We start from the raw sequence: 20,871 nt of genomic DNA on the forward strand, positions 1-20,871 counted from the left end.
TAAATCAATCCAGTTCTAGAAGTGGAAAAGGTGCGCACACATTGCAGCTATAGTATAAAAAGAGTAAGAGCTTCCCTGATTTGCAGCTAAGTAAATAAACTCAGATGTATTTTTTCAAAACACTTATTCCATACCCTAATGTATTAGGTAGAATTTCTGCTTATTTCCATGCAGAATTCTTCAGATAGAAATATTCATCCTGCAATAATTCTCAACAACTCAATCAGGCAAACACTGGAGTAACTATAAAGCACACTCACTTTTCTCTGGAAATAACTGTATGGAATACTTGTTAAAAAATATCCACATGTGAAATGGTACAAATAAATGAACCTATATGCAGCCTATATGGCTTCCATTTTTAACTTTAGTTGGTCAGACTTTACAGGTTTTTACCAATTTATTTTTCATTCTACCATTGCTGGTGCTTAAAAGGTTAAGACTTTATTTCTGAAAACATAGAGCGATAATAGAGAATCATGTTGTCTACAGCTTCATAAATCTTGCTTAAGATCCTTTTCAATTACCATCCATTTCTCCTTTAAAAAGGGACAAAAAAAATAGAGGAGTGGAAACAGGTCAGGGCAGTCTGTGACAATGACAGTGTGATGGGCTTGGACCCCCTGTGGTGTTTCCATCTGCTATCATTAAGGTGACTATTCAGACATGAAAAAATCCCTCTTGCTGTGCTGACAGGCAGACATCAAGAACTATGACAAGGCATTAAGACAGAAAGTCAGAGACAGAGATGTCATATTCCACAAACAATGCTGCCTCAGACAAGACCTCTGAAATTTTGTTGGAATTCACAATAAAAATAAAAGGGAATTTACTCAGAGGTTTTCAAACTTTCCTTTACAGCAGTTTGACAACACAAAGATTGCTGACAGTCAGAAAGCTGAACACGTTTTTCCTACCTGTAATCTTCCCCATACGAAACCCAAATTTTTTGCTCATTCTGCAATAAAAGTGGGTTTTTAATCTCTTGTCCAGTCTCGTCAAAAAGTCGAGTAGGAAAATGACTGAGGCCTGATGGTTTGAAATCCGCTGAATGTTGTAGCCTTTGGTGAATCGAGTGCAGTACCTGGCAATAGAAAAGATAAATATAAAATGAGAACATCTGTAATAAATTGTTTGTACTCCATAACCAGTGATGTCCAAACAAACGATAATTAAATTCATATAGAATGTTAAAAGAAGTGTGAAATGACTGCAATGTTTATCTCAGTGTAAAGTAACAAAATGAGCACAGGCTTTTAACCAGCAGGGGGTGCAACAGGATTATGGTTGAGCTCTGACCCTTTGGCACACAGACTGAAAGCAGATGTGACAGTTGTACAGAATAAGCAGTTGGCTTCTACATACTGTAACAGCTCTCTTGAAAAAGGTTATGTTTTCCTGGTCCACATTTGGAGTTACATTTTGTTAGTGTTTTTACTGAGCTTGTTGAGACTTGATAGGGACTATGCTCTACTTCACCCTCCTGCCAAACCACGGGTGATCAATAGCTGAACAACAATAATGCAAGACTCATTTAACAATTTCAGCACTGTAAATATATATATTGAGGCATGGCAGAAACTATTCACACCTCTTACCATACTCTCAGAGAAAGCAGGGCTAATCAGTTTAATTCAGTGACATATAGCGGTATATGTTCTGCAGTATAATTCACAATCCAACCTAATTTTATGAGGTACTACAGTAGTAATAGTTTTAAAAAAATTCATTCCCTTTTGCAGACCAATGCTACCACATTCCACAATCTGTGGTCCATTTGCTATTTCACTATATCATAATGATGGCTCTAATCATTCCACAAACTCTTCCTATTTGTCATTCGTCTCTGACTACAGAAAGTTCTTTCCAACAGACCAGATCATACTTTATTTTTCATTGCCAGCGTCTGCATCTTAACACATCCAGAGGCTTCGTATACATTACCTCAGTGATTCTCAAGTGTTTAGCACCGGGACCCACTTTTTAGAATGAGAATCTGTCAGGACCCACCAGAAGTCATGACATCATCAAGTGATGAAGTGACATCATCAAGCAGGAAATTTTTTAACAATCCTAGGCTTCAATCCTACGCACACTTACCGAGGAGTAAGTCTCATTTACTATCATTGTTAACAGCAAATATATAGTAGCCTGTTAAAAGTACAGATCTGTAACATTTTCCCAAATGCAGTCATATACCATGTCATATACCATATACCAAATGCAGTCATATACCAGTCAAATGCAGTCATATATACCAAACTCCATCAAGTGTAATATATTAAAAATAAAACACATAGAAATGAATGGGGACCTACCTGAAATTGGCTCACAACCCACCTAGTGGGTCATGACCCACATTTTGAGATACACTGCATTACCTTATTGTGACAGTATTCGTAAAACCAGTGGTGCATCCCCAGTATTATTGAGAGCATAAATACAATCAAGCACTGCAGTAGATATTACTAGCATTTCTAAGTACTTCAGTTCAAGAGAAAGTATTTCAATGACCAGAAATGCTCAGCACATAAAAGAAAACATCACAGTATACATAACAAATTACCATTGGTGTTACTCCATATCTGGTATTAACCCCTTTGAGAATGTCTGCTAACATTATCTCTGATTATCTCCCTTGGCATACTACTAGTAGTAATCATATCATTGTATGTCGGGTATGTCAAATGCTCCTGATTTACTCCCATGGAAGCACACACATGATCAATAAACAGAAAATATCAGGGCATTTGGCTAGTGGAGTATGGTGGCTACAAGTGAGAGCTGGGATGTTGCTCCAGTCAAATCTCATTTTAGCCATGAACCCAGTGAATCATCACAGGCAAACCACGATTCTCACACTCAACTCCCCTTCTGCAATATGGAGATTTTAATACTAACTAGCCTAAGGGCACAAGCCTAACCCACTTTCCAGCACCAACATAAGGGCAGTGCAACTCCAAGGGAAGGGAACAAACATTGCCTTACCTTGAGGAGCCTCCATGACTGCTCCCCAACTGCAGGATGCAGTATATGCCCCACTGGCACAGCTATGCCAGTGCTGGAAAGTTGGTTAGGATTGCACTCTAACTTACCTTCTGAGGATTACTTTGAACATTGACATGCACTAAGCAAATGATAAGTATTATTGTGACTGGTCTAATTTATTTTACTCATTTATTACATTTTTATTCAACCTTTCTTTGAATAAACTCAGGGAAGATACATGGGTGACCCAAGCCATTTTATCTTCACAATAAACCTGTGAGGTAGGTTGGGCTGAGACAGTGTGACAGGTCAAGTCATCCAGCATGTTTCATTGCTGAGTAGGCATTTGGATGTAGAATGTCCATGTTCAAATGAAACACTACCCATTATAGCAGTGGTTCCCAAACTTTTTAGAGGCCCTGGCGGCTGCTGCCTGATTTATGCCAAGGGATGTGGCTATAATGGTGACTGGGTAGCAGTACTTCCCCCTGCCCCAGTAGCAGTTTTTGAGTCTAATCTGCCTGTCAGTTTTGTGACCCAACAAAAATTGGGTCATGACCTACCAGTGGGTCCTGGACCCATAGTTTGGGAACTGCTGCTTTATAGCATACTGTAGTGACACATGATCCAATCCTATCCTCCTCCCCCCCTCGCCTGTGCAGCCGTGCTGAAAAGGTACATGCATGTATCCAGCATGGAGTAGGAGGCTTAAGGACATTTAAATACCCATTCCCCTGCAAAGCCTCCCATCCCGCAATGGGACTCTTTGGACCTGTGACAACAATTTTGCTGGTGCAAGTCCATTGGGAGAAGGGGGGTGCAGAGGGTGCAGATAAGGACAGGATGCACCATCACTGCCAGATCCACCCCTTTGTACAGCCTTCCTGTCCCCATTCTGCCCCATCCAGTTTTGCTCCCTCCCCATACTGTTCAACCTTCCACTAACTCTCTCACCTCTTGTGCTGGCTTACCTGCTCCACTGGGTAGGCACTGTGGCAATGATATGTGTGGGGAAACTCTGACCTTCCCACCAGTCTCGCAGCACGTGCTACCTGATCATGCTTTATGGCTGCCTTACAGCAGCTAGTGCTGGCAGAACACTAGTTCCGCCAGCAGGGCAACCCAATAAGATTGGGCACTAAAGATTAAGATAAGATTAAGACTGACCTAGAGGCTCATTTTAACAGTGACTATAATGAAGAAAAATCCTTAAGAAACATGTAAATTATAGCAAGAATGCCACAAAATGGCAAGAACGTGAGTAGAAATTTGAAGAGCCATTTGATGAACTTTTCCTAAAACAATGTCACGAAAGTATCTCTGCACAATAGTTATTAACGTAGTTTATGGCCCAATCCTATACTCTAGAAAAGCCAGTTAATCTCAACATATGCTAGTGAACTGAAGCCCTGCTGGGGTAGAAGTCTGTCCGGTGCTAAAAAGTTTGAGACCCACTGCTCTACCTCACCACCTAGCAGGGGAAGCAATGACACTGCACTCCACACAGGTAAGCAAGGGAGGGGAGGGAATCCCATGCAGCAATGTATTGATGCTGCATTTCTGCCTCATTTCTGCAACATGGTGTTGCCTGGACAGGCTTAGGAAATGACAGATGTTGCATTGGTACTGGTGCAACATTAGTGCAGCATTCGAATAGGATCAGGCTGTTAGTCTCTTGAACCACCTCTTTAAGTCTTAAAGCACAAAATTAAGCTTCCCCAGATACTACTTAATGCGATATATTAAAATAATTTTGATTAACTTACTTTTTCCAGCATTGTACTCTGTTGATTCCCACAATTGCTTTCTATCTCTTTTTTGTTGATATAAACAAGAATCTCTCCAGAGTCTTTGCCATTTTCATACACCTTAAAAACAAACAATAATTGAAGTAAGTGCAATGCAATATATATTACAGGCATGAGATCATGGCATCCACTATTCAGAACAGTTCAGCATGGAAAATGAAGAGGTACTAGGACACCCACAGTTCTTATTACAAAGTGCCCTATCAGTATGATCACTTGAAATGCCATTCAATTTGGTTGCACTTATATAAAAATTAATACCATTTCATTAATAAAAATGTTCAATTTAAAAAATGTTATAATTTGAATTTTAGACCATACAAATACATGGAAATAGAGAGTAACAGCCCCATCCTGTCCACACTTTCCTGGGAGTAAGTCCCATTGACTCTAATGGGACTTACTTCTGAATAGAAGTAGTGCTACTTCTGAGTAGCAGCCCACAGCATAGGATTGGGCTGTGAGTCATAATGATTTCTGGGATTTTGGCGAGCCATAACACTGTAACAGTAAGGAATATGGAAACAGCATATGGTGACAGAAAAAGTAAGTCTCCAAGTTTTGTATGCACCAGGGGATCAGTGCATCCTTGGCCGGTAGGGGAGTTCCCATAAGTCTGGATGGCATCAGGCACAGAGAAGCCTTACTGTATTTCAGAGTATGCGAAAACCAAGCCCATTACCACTGTTACTTTTGTGATATAACAACACTTTTGTGCTTGATTTCCTCTGGAGCTAGGTTAAAGACAAAGTGTTTTGTGCCACCTGTGCCCCAAGATTTAATGGAATTGAAATAATGCATTACCACAGCTATCACTCAGGTGAACCTGGCAATGCTGGTATGAGTATGACCCAAGCTGGATTACAGGATAGACATTTGCAGTGGTCATGGAAGACAGACACATCCAGCATTTGTAACATCTGTAAAAAAAAAACTTTGAACATTTCTTCTTCCATTACCATTATGTTACCCTATCCCTTTCTACTACAATAATTTTTTGAAAAAAAATAATTTTTTGAAAAAAATTTTGAAAATTTTTTGAAAAAATGGTTCACCATCGCAAAAGGAATCACAATCTAAAGAAATATTTAACAAGCCATTACAAACCAAATAAAAACTGGACTATAGTGCTTTTCAATTTAGGTGTCTTTCTGAATGTGGATCTCAGATATACTGAGGTCTCATTTGTAGAAAACTTCCTTGCCAACACAATTCTTAGGACACCCTTCCTGTTGCTTTCTTGAGAGATTTCTGTGGGCTGCATTGCATATAAGGCACATCCATTTGCTGCTAACATTGCCATTCCCAGCGGGCCACATTACTAAAACACATAGGGCACAATCCTAGGCAAGTCTACTCAGAAGTAAGTCCTATTGAGTTCAGTGGGACTTACGCCCAGGAAAGTGCAGTTAGGCTTGCAGCCACACCCTCTCCCAATATTCTCCAGAGTACCGCAGAGGGGGAGGGATTCTGGAGGCAGAACAGTAGGCATCTCAGTCAAAGACAGTGGGAAAGGCTGAAACAAGAAATACTCTTCAGAAATCTTGGACAATTCAGGAGCCAGCCCTCTCACTGATAATTTAAAGAAGACTCTTCTGTTTGACTTTGCATTATCATACAGTGCCAAAAGGCACCAGGTGGCATCTTAGATCAGGCATTCTCCTGTCTCTCTGAAACGCAAAGAAATACCTTCTTTAAGAAGTTGCTACTTTGGAGCTGCATACACATCACCAGTACCAGTGTGAAAGAGGTATTCTGTCCTGTGAGTGGGAAAGGGGAATATTTCTTTTAAGAATGACACCTGCTGTCTGCAGGTTTTTATGTATACAGTAAAAGCCACATCATACGGCACTTTAAAACTGGAAAACATGGTTAACTGATGTCTCCCCAAAGGACAGAGCTGTCCTCCATCTGAGGCACCATGATGGTACCCAGGTTTGGTAATTTCCTTTCTAGCTTTTCTGCCCCTTCTCTTTCTGAGGAATTCCTCTCCTCTCCCCTCCCTTCTCTCCATCCTTTCTAAGTAAAAGTGAGCCATTATAGTCAGACCCCAGCTGTGCCACTGTTTTGGTTTTGGGGCATTGAAATAAATCTTGTGCACCAATTCATCCTTGCCCCCATTTTCCTTCCTGTGGTCTTTGCTCATAATTGTTTCCCCTTCATATGCACATGTTATGTGTGTTTTAAAAAGCACTGTAGGTAAGATCAGTCAGACACCAGAGACAGAATCTGAAACTTTATGCTTGGAAAGCACATGCTCAGTTATTGAGCAATAGGCTCTCCCTTGTACTACTTAACTAAACACTGTACCCCTAGCAGTTACCCATTTCTGTGCAGAGTTTTGTGCTAGTGACTGAAAAGGAAACAGTACACATTTTATCAGGCTTATCAATAACCACTTGTCTAATAACCTGTGGCAAGAATTGATTCTAAGCAGACAGGCAGGGGAGGATCTATAAAAGTTATTTTCTATAGCCCTCAAATGGCAACATCGTGATGTGTATGCAGTCAAACAAGGACAAAAAATTAGACAGTAATGTTTGTATATTTACTTGGAAGTCTGTGTTATGTACAGAAAAGTAAGCTGAATAATTCCTACTACCTGAATCTACTCAGTTGGAATGTGGTACATCCTCTGGCTATATGGGACACAATTTGTACAGGGGTGCCCCAGTATACATGGGGGTTGCATTCCTGTCCACCCAGCAGATATTGGAAACTGCAGATATGAGGAACCCCCTGTGTGACCCCCCCATGCACCCATTCAGTAATTTAAAAGTTTATTGCTCTGTGAGTTTCTTCCTTAAACTGAGCATTGTAAGCCTACTTTTCAAGCTACCTGCTGGCAGTTCCTGTTGGCCTCCTTCAAGTTTTTTCAAGTGTTCTGGCTGCAGGAATGCTTGAAAAAACTCAAAACAGGTCAACAGGAAGTGCTAACATTGCATCCTGTTGACCTACTTCAAGTTTTTTTAAAAGTGTTCTGGTTGCTGGGAGGCAACTTGAAAAGTGCTATATGCCTGAAAGGGTTATCACCTAGTAATCCAGACAAGGGAAGGGTAAATAAGAATTACAGTGCCCGGTTTAAGGAAGAAACTCACCATGTGGTAATCTTTTAAATTACTAAATGGGCATGTGGCTATAAAGGCTATTTGCCCATAGTGCTCCCCCCCCCCCCAGTAGCAGATATAGAACTCAATCCTATGCAACTTTCCAGCACAGGTGCAGCCACAATGGGGCTCCGAGGTAAGGGAACAAACATTCCTTTATCTTGAGGAGGCCTCTGTGACTGCCTCCCCACCACAGGATGCAGCGCATGCCCCATTGGCACGGCTACACTGGTACTGGAAAACTGGATAGGATTGGGCCCCCATTTATTTATTTGTCACATTTTTATACCACCCTTCCTCCAAAGAGCTCAGGGTGGTGTACACAGCTGCTCCCCTCCCTTTTTCTCATAACAACCCTGTGAGGTAGGTGATGTTGAAAGAAAGTGACTGGCCCAAGGTCGCCCAGGAAGCTTCATGGCTGAGGAGGGATTTGAACCTGGATCTTCCAGGCCTGAGTCCACCTCCCAAACCACTACACCACCCTGGCTCTCATTAGATTAGATGGTTGCACATAGTCTAATCGAATTGTCTACTTTAGTCGTAGTCAAGTCTAAGTTTCATGACCCACTGTCATGGTTGAGTGTGATGGAACAGAATTCTCCGCTGCCACCAGCCCAGGCTTCCCCACATCTACCAGAAAGGCTCACTGGGCAGCTCTTCAATATTTCAAAAAATCTAAAAGGGTTATCACCTAGTAATCCAGACAAGGAAAGGGTAAATAAGAATTTAATATTACAAAAAGGAAGCAGAGAAAAAATACTTCAACCTCCCAATTGTTGCAACCAAGTCAACAGGACAAGCTTCTGTTACAGAATAAAACCCTAATCACCTCCCCCCAATAAACACTCACTGGTTATATAATCCCTCAAATTTAACTCCCCATTCAACATAACCACATAAAGTCTAAAATGATTGATAAAAGGCAAGCTGTGCCACCACTAAAAGCCTATGCTCTACCTGGTGAGCTCTTTCATACCTTAACTCACCACTCTTCCTAACTCCTTTGCACTCACTACCCAAAACAGTAAAAAAGTGCTACATCCCCAGTATTTATCTCCCAGCTGAAGCCTGAACCACTTCCTCATTTGATAGTGCTAATTCCTTCCTTTCATCTTCATTTAAAGTGAACTCCTCCCTTCTCTACTTTCCTGCAAAAGGAGCAAAAGGAGACATACACAATTTCACTACACCCATGAAAAGTTGGGTCAGGAACCACTGGTGGGCCATGGACCCACTGTTTGGGAACCACTGAGATAAAACATTGTAATATGCATATGGCAGTATGCAGTAGCATAGCTAGAAGAGGTGGAAAGCACTAAATTTTGCATGTGCCTCAACACGCTGTGTAAGGGGCCCCTCCCCCCCTTTAGAGCCATTTCTGGTGGTGAAAGCAAGACGTAGGCATATGCCATCATTTTGCTCTCACCACTGGGAATGGCTCTAGGGGAAGGGGGAGAGGCCCCTTGCAAGGCGTGTTCAGGCGCCAGCAAAACTTAGTGCTTTGCACCCCCTCTAGCTAAGTTACTGACAGTACAAACAGAGCTAGAATGATGTTCATCTCAGGGGCAAAACTAAGGACTTTTCTGAAGCACAACACACAGGAATACATTGTATCCGTTAACAGAAACAATATCCAACATCTAATATCTGAGACCATGCTTTCGTTAGGCACCTCCAGTCCATTATCACAGACTTTTTTTCAGAGTTGGAATTACAAGCCAGACACAACTGATAGTACTTTCAGTATTTCTACAGTGCCAGAAGATGCTAAGACACAGTGGAACAAAGCATCTCTGTAGACGAGCGTGTTTTTAGTGCCAGCTGCCAACCTGAGAAAAATCAGTGACAACACACAAGGGCCACATTAGTTCTTCCACCACTACTAAACAAACTGTTAAAAGTTCTGTTAAACCTCACAGTAGGTGTTATACTAAGAGCCACTGAGCAGTACCTATTTCCTATATTACAGCCAAAACAATTTCCCACCCAAGTGCAGAGAAGCGAAGAGAGACATAATAACACAAAATAGAGGAGGCTGAAAGTACTCAAGCTGAACCGACGATTTGCTCTCTCTTTTGTAAAACTCTTATACTATCTTAAAAATATAAGGCACCATAACATTAAACATGCATGCATTGTATGAGCTTTGCATTTATGCCTAGACCTCTACACAGCAATTAGCAGCTCTCATCCATGGTCAGAACAACTGCATACTGCATTTTATTAAAGGAGCTCCCTTTTGCTAGTAAATAAAATAACAAACAGTAATTTCAGATAAAGCTCAATGAAATCAATAGGGCTCAAAACTAAATACCGAGGATTCTAGAGTCATGTTATTTGATGCTAATTAATGACAAGTAGCATGACAGGCAATGTACAGCAAATAAGCATGGCTACCCTTCACTTTCCAAAGTTTTATCTTAAACATGTCTATCCTATATTACCAGCCTTCATAATTAGGGATAAAGGATGATTAGATAAAACATATTTACCTAAAACTTCATTTGCAATCTAGAACATTTTGTTCCTTCTCCCCTCCCAAACTTGGTAATATTCAAGGCAGCTAACCTGCTAACTATAGGAAATTATGAGATATCAGTACATGCATGGAACACTAATTACAGGTTTAGTGTTTGGGGGGGGCACAAACAGAATACTTTATGACAGAATGACTTGCTTCAGATATCACTTTAGTGATCCTTCAAAACATGGTTTGAAGGATGGGGGGCGTGCTGTCAGTTCACACTCCCTTCCCTGGCACACTAATTCTCTACTCCCTTTTCTGGTTTGCCTATCAAACTTTGCTGTGAGATCTGAATTAAGTTAACTATGGTTAGTGCTAACCAGGATTTTCCCCAAATCAATGATTCAATTAAATGCCTGATTCTGATGTCACAGACAAATAGGAAATAGAGAATGAGAGGAGTGCACAAGCTTGTGGTATCTTCCTGATCTTCCATATCTGGACATATTACTTGAGTCAACATATAATAGATTCAAAGGAAAGTCAGCAAAAAGGTAAATTTAATGATATATTCCAGACAAACTGCACAAATCAGAACTTAGATATAAACTGTATCCATCTACAGTGCCTCACTAACACGTATGAAGAAACTATAGTTATTAATATCAAAACTTTGCCTTAATTTTAAAATAAAATGCATCAATAAGTTCAGTGAAAACCATAGCACATAATATAAATAGTTATATAAGAGTTAGTCAGATGTGAAGAAACTATCCTGAAAAGAATACTGTAAGATAATTCCACTGTTCATTTTTAGTGTCTTAGGAGTGTGTCTAAGCAAAGTGAGAGTGTTTCCAATACAGCACAATGTTGGTTAAAACAGTTACCCGGACCACCTAGGAAGCTTGTCTGAGTATTGGCTAAAGAGTAAAAGCAAAACTACAGAACTATGGAAACCATAGAAAGGGGAAATGGGAAATAGATTCAAGAAACAACAAGCACCAACAGGGGATGTTTGATTAGTCTCACACTGAGATTGACATCTTGACAATATTGTTGTAATATGTGTTATAGTTTTCCTTTTGTAAGTAATCTAAGGAAGAAAGTAATATAGCAATATTTATTTTTCAGCTGAGAGCAAGTTAAAATGATAACATGAAAAATAAAGCCAGTTATGTAGAGTCTGGCTTATCTATTTCTTAATGTTTCTTTTGATCTACATAAATGCCCAAGCTGTTTATAATAAAAAATACAAGATTATTTTGAAAAAGAACAGGCTGTAACTGAGTAATAAAATAGTCAGGGGGGCATGCAACAAAACATTACCCCAACCCTTGTGTCCAACTGGTTCAAACAGGCCAATTTCCTCCCTCTGCCCACCCTCATATTCTGGTTCTCTTCTCATGGGCATTTCAACATTTCATGTCTCCTGGAAGGTATGAAGCATGGTCAGTCTGCATCAGGATGTTTTGTCTTTTCTTTTAATTTACAAACTTATATTTTAAAAAGGTTAAATAGTTCCTGGATAAACTTGAATTGGTATTGGGAATACACTTTCTAGTTACACCTGTTGTTGTTGGCATCCTTCAGTCTCAGAAGACTATGGTCTCACACTCTGAATGGTAGTTCTAAAACAGCATCTAGTGTGGCTAAAAAGGCCAATTCAGGAGTGACAATCCCTTCCATACTGAGAGCAGATGTAGTCTGTCCCTGGTCTGTCTCCCTGGCTACAGGCTTTCTTTCCTTGCCTCTTTGCCTCGGTCTGCTGGGCAAGTGTCTCTTCAAACTGGGAAAGGTCATGCTGCACAGCCTGCCTCCAAGTAGAATGCTCAGAAGCCAAGGATTCCCATCTGTTGAGGTACATTCCTAAGGCCTTCAGATCCCTCTTGCAGATATCCTTATATCCTTATATCTTCTTGTTGAACCATACTGTCTTTGTAAGTTTGGAAAACATGGTGGCTGCTTTACCAACGTGTTTGTTTAGCTCGAGTGTCGGAGATCATTGAGCCAAGATACACAAAGTCATGGACAACCTCCAGTTCATGCGCAGAGACTGCAATGCAGAGGGTGGATCCACATCCTGACCCATGACCTGTGTTTTCTTCAGGCTGATTGTCAGTCCAAAGTCTTGGCAGGCTAAAATGATTCATGAGCTGCTGAAGGTCTTTGGCTGAGTGGGTGGTGACAGCTGCATCATCAGCAAAGAGAAAGTCACGCACACATTTCAGTGGGACTTTGCTCTCAGTCTGGAGAGGCTGAAGAGCTTTCCATTTGATCTGGTTCGAAGACAGATGCCTTCTGCTGCACTTCCAAAGGCGTGCTTCAGCAGGACAGCAAAGAAAATCCCAAACAAGGCTGGTGCAAGGACATAGCCACACACCCTTGGCGTTTCTAAATCAAGCAGCAGCCTCTAGGGCCTCTAAAAAGGTTGAAAACCACTGACATAGTATCCTAAGAAGTGTGCGTAAAAGGAATCTTGCCCAAGCAAACTTTTCTGCCCCTGCTCAGAATAGCAACCCTCTGCACCCCACCCAATCTAACCCAGAATGACCTTTTAGAAAAGAACTGAGTAGGGAACGAAGGGGTACAAGCTAAAGTAGAGATACTCAAAAACTTTCCTGAGTGTGACGTGGCTTCCATTCACAGAAAGGGGAGTTAGGATACCAAGATATGGAGTTAGAGAGCCTTGATGGTGTATTGGTTCTGGTGTTGGATTGAAAGATTCAAGTTCAAATCCCTGCTCAACTGTGAAGCTTCCTGGGTGACCTTGGGGAAATTATCATTTCTCAGTCCACCCTACCTCACAGGGTTGTTGTAAGGAAAAAAGGTGGGAAGGGACCCCATGATGTGTTACTGTAATAGGAAGTAAAAATTAAGATATTAAAAAACGTCTGCTTGCAACAATAAGTAGTAATATTTATTAATTTGTAGCTTCTTTCATAGTTCAACATCTCAAAAAGAAGTCTATACTGAAGTTTTGTTATTCATTTATATCTAAGGGCCCAATCCCATCCAATTTTCCAGTGCTGGTGCAACTGTGCCAATGGGGCATGCACTGCAACCTGTGGTGATGGGGGGCAGTCACAGAGGCCTCCTTAAGGTATGGGAACATTTGTTCCCTTACCTTGGGGCTGCATTAAGGCTGCAGTGGTACTGGAAAATTGGATCGAATTGAGACCTAATTAATCTGTTTAAACTAAAATTGTTTAACTGAATGACATTCCCATTATTTTTATACAGTGTCCATCAAACACACTTAGAAGGCGATTCAGATTCTATTTGGCTGAGGCTGAGGACAGACCATTTGTACGTTTATTGTAGTACCACATTTCCCAGCATAAATGTTTAGAACCTCACAGCTAGAAAGTAAGTCTTAAACATACACCTTTGCACAGTTATAACTGGGTCTAGCTGCCTTTAGGTGGTGGGGATTTGATTAGACAAAATTAGAGCAACCTAGAAAATCATGAAAATAGTAAGTAGTCCTTACCCCTGCCACTAACAAAAAAAAGCCATGAAGAATTGATTTCTATCCACCATGCAAATTTAGACACTTAATAACTGCTGCTTACTCTCTATAGCTTTTCTTAACAAGTGAATGTATAGTGTAAAGGACTGTTGTATAAATGAAAATACATGCGCAAATCAGCCTGTTAAGGACAACCTATACAAATATGTGCTATTCATAACTGATGATGTTTGCTTTTGCACTCAATAATAAGTTGATGAATGCAAGAGGCAATGTGTAAGGGATCCTTGCCTACTATATTTAAGAGGTTTAAGGATTTGTTTTGTTTTATTAACATTCTATTAATTTGGATTACTATGGATAAAAACTTGGAATGCTTGAAGCAAATTAACAAATCCTTATCATAAGACAACTCAAATTAAAATTCTAAATTTAATGAGAATATGTGAGATATTCCTGAACTTTTCTTGTTCAAACATGCTGATGGGGAATTGCCAAAGCCATTAAAAACAACACTTACCTTTAGCTGGAGACTTTGTGAGAGAGCTGGGTTTGCAGGAAGTTCTTTAATATGTTGGTAAACATAAGCAGCACATTGCTCTTGTTCAGCCTGTAACTGAGGGGCAAGTTCAGAGAGATGACCTTTGTAGTTTTTGATAGCTGCCTGCAATTCATCAATCAACTTGTTCTCCTGAAGGGTTAAATTATGAGAGCTGTTAGCAAGAGGCAATTGTTGATGTCACACCTATTAGAATTTTCATTACTAACCTGAGGAAAGAGATGACATTTCAGTGTAAAGTCTGACAGAAAGTATAGAATATCAGTGTCTCTCTATCTAAGCATCTATCCAACTATTGTGGAAAGAAAAATGCAGACAAATATTCCATTCAGAAGTGAGCAGGCAAAAGGAAGCAAATCAACATCTCTCTACTTTTTTAAAGTAGAAAAGTAGCATGTGAAGATGCATTAAATTATTTTCAGTTAAGGTATAGCTCATTACCTAAGCAAACACTTTCAATTACTAATGAATTCTTTAAAATGCACTTAACCAGTGACAGACTATGGATATATAGCTCACAAATAAATGCTAACATTTTCAATTGCTGTATATATGATGATTCCGAGCCATCTGCAAGAAAGCCAACAATTTTAAAAGGGGCAACTAATACAGGAACAGGAAAACAAATCCTTCAGAAAGGGAAAGAGAGAGAATTTCAGAAGAGCTCAAAGTGCTCTATTGGTATAATAGGTATTAGAACCTGAATGGTGATGTGGGATGAATAACTAGAGTGGCAGACAAACTGAGACATTGCCAGCCCATATTGCTGGTGCAAGTTCCAGTGATATTGCTAGCACAAATCTTGAGTGCTGCCTTGAGTGCTCCTTTCTGGAGTGGAAAGGCAGGATATAAATTATACTAATAAATAAATAAATAAATGAATGAATAAATGAATGAATGAATGAATGAATGAATGAATGAATCTGAGTTGATCAGTGCAGGTGGATCAAGCCCAGGAAGAGATTTGGTATGTGCCACCACTGCTGAAACTGCCCCCCTCCTGGGCCCAATCTACCCTCCCTCATCTCCTCCCTGGCCTGCCCTCAGCCTGCCCCATTCCCTGCACTGAGTGTGAAAAAATGCTTATGTTGCATTGGGCAGGAGGTCTGGTCTAGAGGGTAGAGCCTCCATTTGCCTGAAGATAACATCTGCAGGTCGTCAGTTCAAGGCCACCGGCACCGTGAATGGTTAGACCTTGAAGCAGCTGACAAGCTGAGCCGAGTTATTCCACCTGTGCCTTGGTGTGAGCGAAGAAGCGTCTTGGCTACTCTTCATGTGAGAGATGAAGGAGCTGCTTGTCAGCTTATGTGGGAGGAAACGGGAGGCCAGAATATGATACCAGATCAAAAAGATGCATCTGAAATGTTGTGGTTCTTGAAAGATAGAACCTTTCTTTGATTGTAAAAATCCCTATGGGGATTTAGAACAGCCTGCCCATGTAAACCGCCTTGAATAAAGTCTGAGGAGAAATCTGATGACCAAGAAAGACGGTATATAAATACATGTATTATTATTATTATTATTATTATTATTATTATTATTATTATTATTATTATTATTATTATTATTATTATTATGTTGACATATTTAAAACAACCCTGTAAGTTAAGTTTTAATTGTCTTCATACTGCAGCTGGAGAGCTGAGTGAGTTTATAGCAGAAGTAGGATTTGAACTAGGAAAGTTCTGATTTATAGCTCAGTGTCATGAATGTTAAGTGACACCCACAACCAACCAAGAAGCAAAAGCGGAAGAGAAATGGAAGGAAGGGTAAGCAGAGGAAGAATATGCAATTGTTTCAATTATGTGTACAAAAGAGGATTAAGGTGTGGTGTCAAAGCTTCATGGCAAATATAAGCTTAAGAAGGAACCTGAAGGAAGTAAGAGTGGAGGCAACATGCAGGGGATCTGGAGTGAGTCTTCGAGGGAGCAGGTTCCTGATCGCAGTTGAGGGCTGCCCCTCTCTCCTCACCTTTAAAGAAAGGGGAAGAGAGAGGGGCAACCCTCAGAGTGGTGGGAAGCAGCGTGTGCCTACTCTGATTTTGGAGAAGACGCACGCCGTTGCTGGCTTCGATGGAGACTTTTGCGCCTCTTCTAAGCAGTGTGAAAGGCTCCATTGGAAGGTTTTGATGCTGTGGGAAGCAGTGCCCAGGACAGAGGCGAGTGCTGCTTCCAGCAGTGCCAAAACACTTCAATGGAGCCTGGGCTGCCTCCTTCCTTCCCCTTTTTACTCAAAGGGATGAATGGAGGAGGCAGCCTTACGGAAGTGACTGCAGTGATGATAAGGACACTGCAATTACATTCAGGTCGGGGGTGGCAAAGACAGAGGTGGCCACAGGTGGGGAAAAGCCCAGGACTGCCTCTGGAATGAAGGACATGAGCAGGAGTGTAATGGGATAGGAGGACTTTTAAGGTATAGATGAGAAACTTCTTCTGGATCTGGGAGAAGACTGAAAAATACTGATAGTATTTAAGGAGAGGGATGTCATGGATGAAGTGACAAGAAAGATGAATGATCTTGACAGTAGATTATTGAATGAAGGAGAGGAAACCAGCAGCAGTAAAGCAGTAAAAACCTGCTGTTTTTACATCTTTGAAATTGCTCCTGTAATCATTTTTAATTGTTTCTGTTGGTTTTATTTACATGTTTTTATCACTGTATCTTTTCATTCTAATGCTCTACAACACCTTGAGCAAGGAAAAAGCACTATTAAATGAATAAAAGAAAGAAAGAAAGAAAGAAAGAAAGAAAGAAAGAAAGAAAGAAAGAAAGAAAGAAAGAAAGAAAGAAAGAAAGAAAGAAAGAAAGAAAGATTATTGAGGGCCCATCAGAGTCTGTTGCATCAGTTCACCTGACTCTTCTGAGGGATTGCATTGTGAAGCAGCAGGTTCAGATTAGCTAGTCTCTTTCCCTATAAACTGTCTCAGTGATGCAGGGAATGACAGCCCAGTTCTGAACTGCCCAGTGCACAGAGCTGCAGCAGCACTGAAAACGGCTGCTACTGCATCCAGCGTGTCCCAGGCAGTTGCTACTGCCTCAGGAGAAGGGCACTTTTATCCCTTTCTCCCAGGTAAAGCAAGTAGACCCATAATGGGGCTACTCAATTCTATGATGACTCAAGGGTTGGCAAATAATTCAGAGCCTCCATGTTGGGTGGACAGCCCAACATGGAAGCTCAGGATCCTGCTTCCCTCCTTCGCCACTCCCTCCCCTGGCACACCTCCTCCCCGCCCTTCCTCCACCTCCCCAGAATGCCTCCTCCCACCAACCTCTACGCTGCCTGGCAGTCCGTGTGACTGCCAAGCGGCAGAGCTCTGCTGGTCAGCTAGCACTGGTGCTCCAGCCCACAAACGTGCTTTATGACATGTTTACAACAGTGCGTGCCTGCAGTGAAATGGCGCACAATGAACATGATTGGGCCCTGAAACATTTAAGCCCTGTTACCAGTCCTGTGGTAAGGTAACATATGTTCCCATACCTTGAGAAGGCCCCAGTGACTGCCCCTACACCACAAAGATGCAGTGCACACCCCACTGGCACAGTTGCACTAACACTGAAAAACTGGATGGGATTGGGTCCCTAGAGAGGGGCTGCAGTTTTTTCCCCTCAAGAGGCCCAACAATGTAGCTCAGTTCATGAATATCTGGTACTGGATGAAGTGGAGAAACAGTGCCAATGAAGGCATTTCAGACCAGCATGCCAAACACCAAATGAGATCAAGCCCGTTCTTTCCACTAATAAAAGCAGCCAATTTTTAGTCAAATAACTAATTCCTTCTCTTTCCAAGTTTCATGTTCTGTGGAGGTTGATGGGAGGAGTGGCATCTACAGCAAAATGCCTGGACAGGAAGTAACAGTATGAATGCCATTGTAAGTTCTTGGCATTTCAGACCTGAGGCACTGCTGCATTTATCATTAACAACTTATTACAAAAATAAAAGCAAGCAAACAAAAGGAAGCACATCAAATACAGGAACTAATAATTGCTTTTTATTTTCTCTTCTGTTTCCAAAACCGAAGAAAGACTGCAGGCAATGTCAGACAAACAGACAAATGCCAAAATGTTTATGTTGTAAGATAAGAAAATAAGAACATAAGAAAAGCCCACTGGATCAGGCCATAGGCCCATCTAGTCCAGTTTCCTGTATCTCACAGCGGCCCACCAAATGCCCCAGGGAGCACACCAGATAGCAAGAGACCTCATCCTGGTGCCCTCCCTTGCATCTGGCCTTCTGACATAGCCCATTTCAAAAATCAGGAGGTTGTGCATACACATCATGGCTTGTAACCCATAATGGATTTTTTCTCCAGAAACTTGTCCAATTCCCTTTTAAAGGCATCCAGGCCAGATGCCATCACCACATCCTGCAGCAAGAAGTTCCACAGACCGACCACACGCTGAGTAAAGAAATATTTTCTTTTGTCTGTCCTAACCCTCCCAACACGTAACATTAGCATTAAATGAGACAGCTCATTTAGTTGTGTGCTTATACCAACCTATATGTTAGAATTCATGCCACCTTTACTTTAGGATTAAAACATTTTTTAAAACCACATTTTGTTTAACGTCTTTAAGCACACTTTGTTAGCGATTTGCTGTAAAACTATTCTTTCTCAATAAGTGAACATTGTTTGACACTGTGTAATTATTCTCTTTGCATATACCAGCGCATATATTTTAAAAAAATGGTTACAGCTTATTAGTTTAGCCTGTTTATTCAGCCTCATTACTTCAGAGGAAGTTTGTATGTGGACTTGGAGTTGCTTTGTTCCCAAAGAAAGGAACGTCAGTGATTATTTGTTAGCAATGCTTGGAATGTTTCTCCAGTCACATCAAACATGCTTTTTCTCAACAAAGACTATTCTTCAAATATCTTTCCTAAGCCTTTCTTCCTTTGCAAACAAGATAGCACCAAAGGTCAATCTGCAAGTGACCAAAACCCACAATATTACACTTCTATATTCTTGAAGCTTCACATTAGAATGGTTTTTCCCCTCTCTACTTCCATATGCTGCTAAAGCCAAAAAAAAAAAGCCCTGATAAAATTCTTCATTGTGAATCTTTGCTCTTTCTTTCTCTTTAAAATCCTTTCCCCCCTCATTCAAATACAATTCTGAAAGAAAACAAAACTTGACCTTTAGTGATCCCCGTATTAATAGGTCTGTTCATAATTCAGTCTGTGAGTGTGCAGAAGCATCCATGTGGAAACATGCAGGCCTGTGAGATATATAGACTTCCCCTTTACACACTATCTGACCCTATGAGTCCTTTTCACAATAGAAGGCTTTATGTATGCATAAGTTTTTAAAAAATGCACACACTCATTGTGTTTCAAAAAGCACACATTTTCCTCCTTATCTTCCAGAAAAACACAGCATGGAATTGGATGGATATACTAGTAGCAAGTACCAGGACAAGAGAAACTATTGCTAGGATCACTATCTTTGTTTTGACTTAGTTTCAACTATTATTTTCTTCACTCAGATGCATTTGTTTTGTTTGTTTTTTTGTAGTGCAGATGTGTGTGTGGGAGAGATGCTTTGTTAATCTGTGCTAACACAACTGTAGCAAAATACAGCTGCAGGGTTGCTTTTCACTGGAATGTTCTGTGGAATACAAAGGTGGCATCTTGATGGCCGTTTCTGTCATCAGGAGCTCCTTCCCAGCAGTTCTATGGGAAGAACTTCCCAGAAGATCCCAATTCTATGCTCGGGATCATTAGAAAAGGTATTGAGAACAAAACAGCTAATATAATGCCGCTGTACAAATTGACGGTAAGGCCACACCTGGAGTATTGCGTCCAGTTCTGGTCGCCACATCTCAAAAAGGGCATAGTGGAAATGGAAAAGGTGCAAAAGAGAGCGACTAAGATGATTACTGGACTGGGGCATCTTCCTTATGAGGAAAGGCCACAGTGTTTGGGCCTCTTCAGCCTAGAAAACAGGTGCCTGAGGGGGGACATGATTGAGACATACAAAATTATGCATGGGAAGGATAAAGTGGATAGAGAGATGCTCTTTACACTCTCACATAACACCAGAACCAGGGGACATCCACTAAAATTGAGTGTTGGGAGAGTTAGGATGGACAAAAGAAAATATTTCTTTACTCAGCATGTGGTCAGTCTGTGGAACTCCTTGCCGCAGGATGTGGTGATGGCATCTGGCCTGGATGCCTTTAAAAGGGGATTGGACAAGTTTCTGGAGGAAAAATCCATTACGGGTTATAAGCCATGATGTGTATGTGCAACCTCCTGATTTTAGAAATGGGCTATGTCAGAATGCCAGATGCAGGGATGGGCACAGGGAAGCAGGTTATGTCTGTTGTCTGGTGTGCTCCCTGGGGCATTTGGTGGGCCGCTGTGAGATACAGGAAACTGGACTAGATGGGCCTATGGCCTGATCCAGTGGGGCTTTTCTTATGTTCTGTCCATGAATGGAAGGAGAGTTTTGCTCTTGAAAGGGGTCCCTGCACAA

General features: G+C 41.1%; 1 protein-coding gene across 1 annotated transcript in view; it reads right to left on the reverse strand.

The window, feature by feature from the left end:
* The window catches only part of DCDC1 (doublecortin domain containing 1), a 337,894-nt gene that overhangs the window by 149,408 nt on the left and 167,615 nt on the right, over positions 1–20,871 (reverse strand). The window contains exons 11-13 of the mRNA XM_066636033.1: positions 14,357–14,527; positions 4,755–4,856; positions 918–1,084 (exon numbers count right to left, since the gene is read on the reverse strand). Coding sequence (XP_066492130.1) covers positions 918–1,084; positions 4,755–4,856; positions 14,357–14,527 — 440 coding nt within the window. The remainder of the gene's footprint in view (positions 1–917; positions 1,085–4,754; positions 4,857–14,356; positions 14,528–20,871) is intronic.

The sequence above is a fragment of the Tiliqua scincoides genome, chromosome 1, assembly GCF_035046505.1.
Source record: "Tiliqua scincoides isolate rTilSci1 chromosome 1, rTilSci1.hap2, whole genome shotgun sequence".
Taxonomy (NCBI): Eukaryota; Metazoa; Chordata; class Lepidosauria; order Squamata; family Scincidae; genus Tiliqua; species Tiliqua scincoides.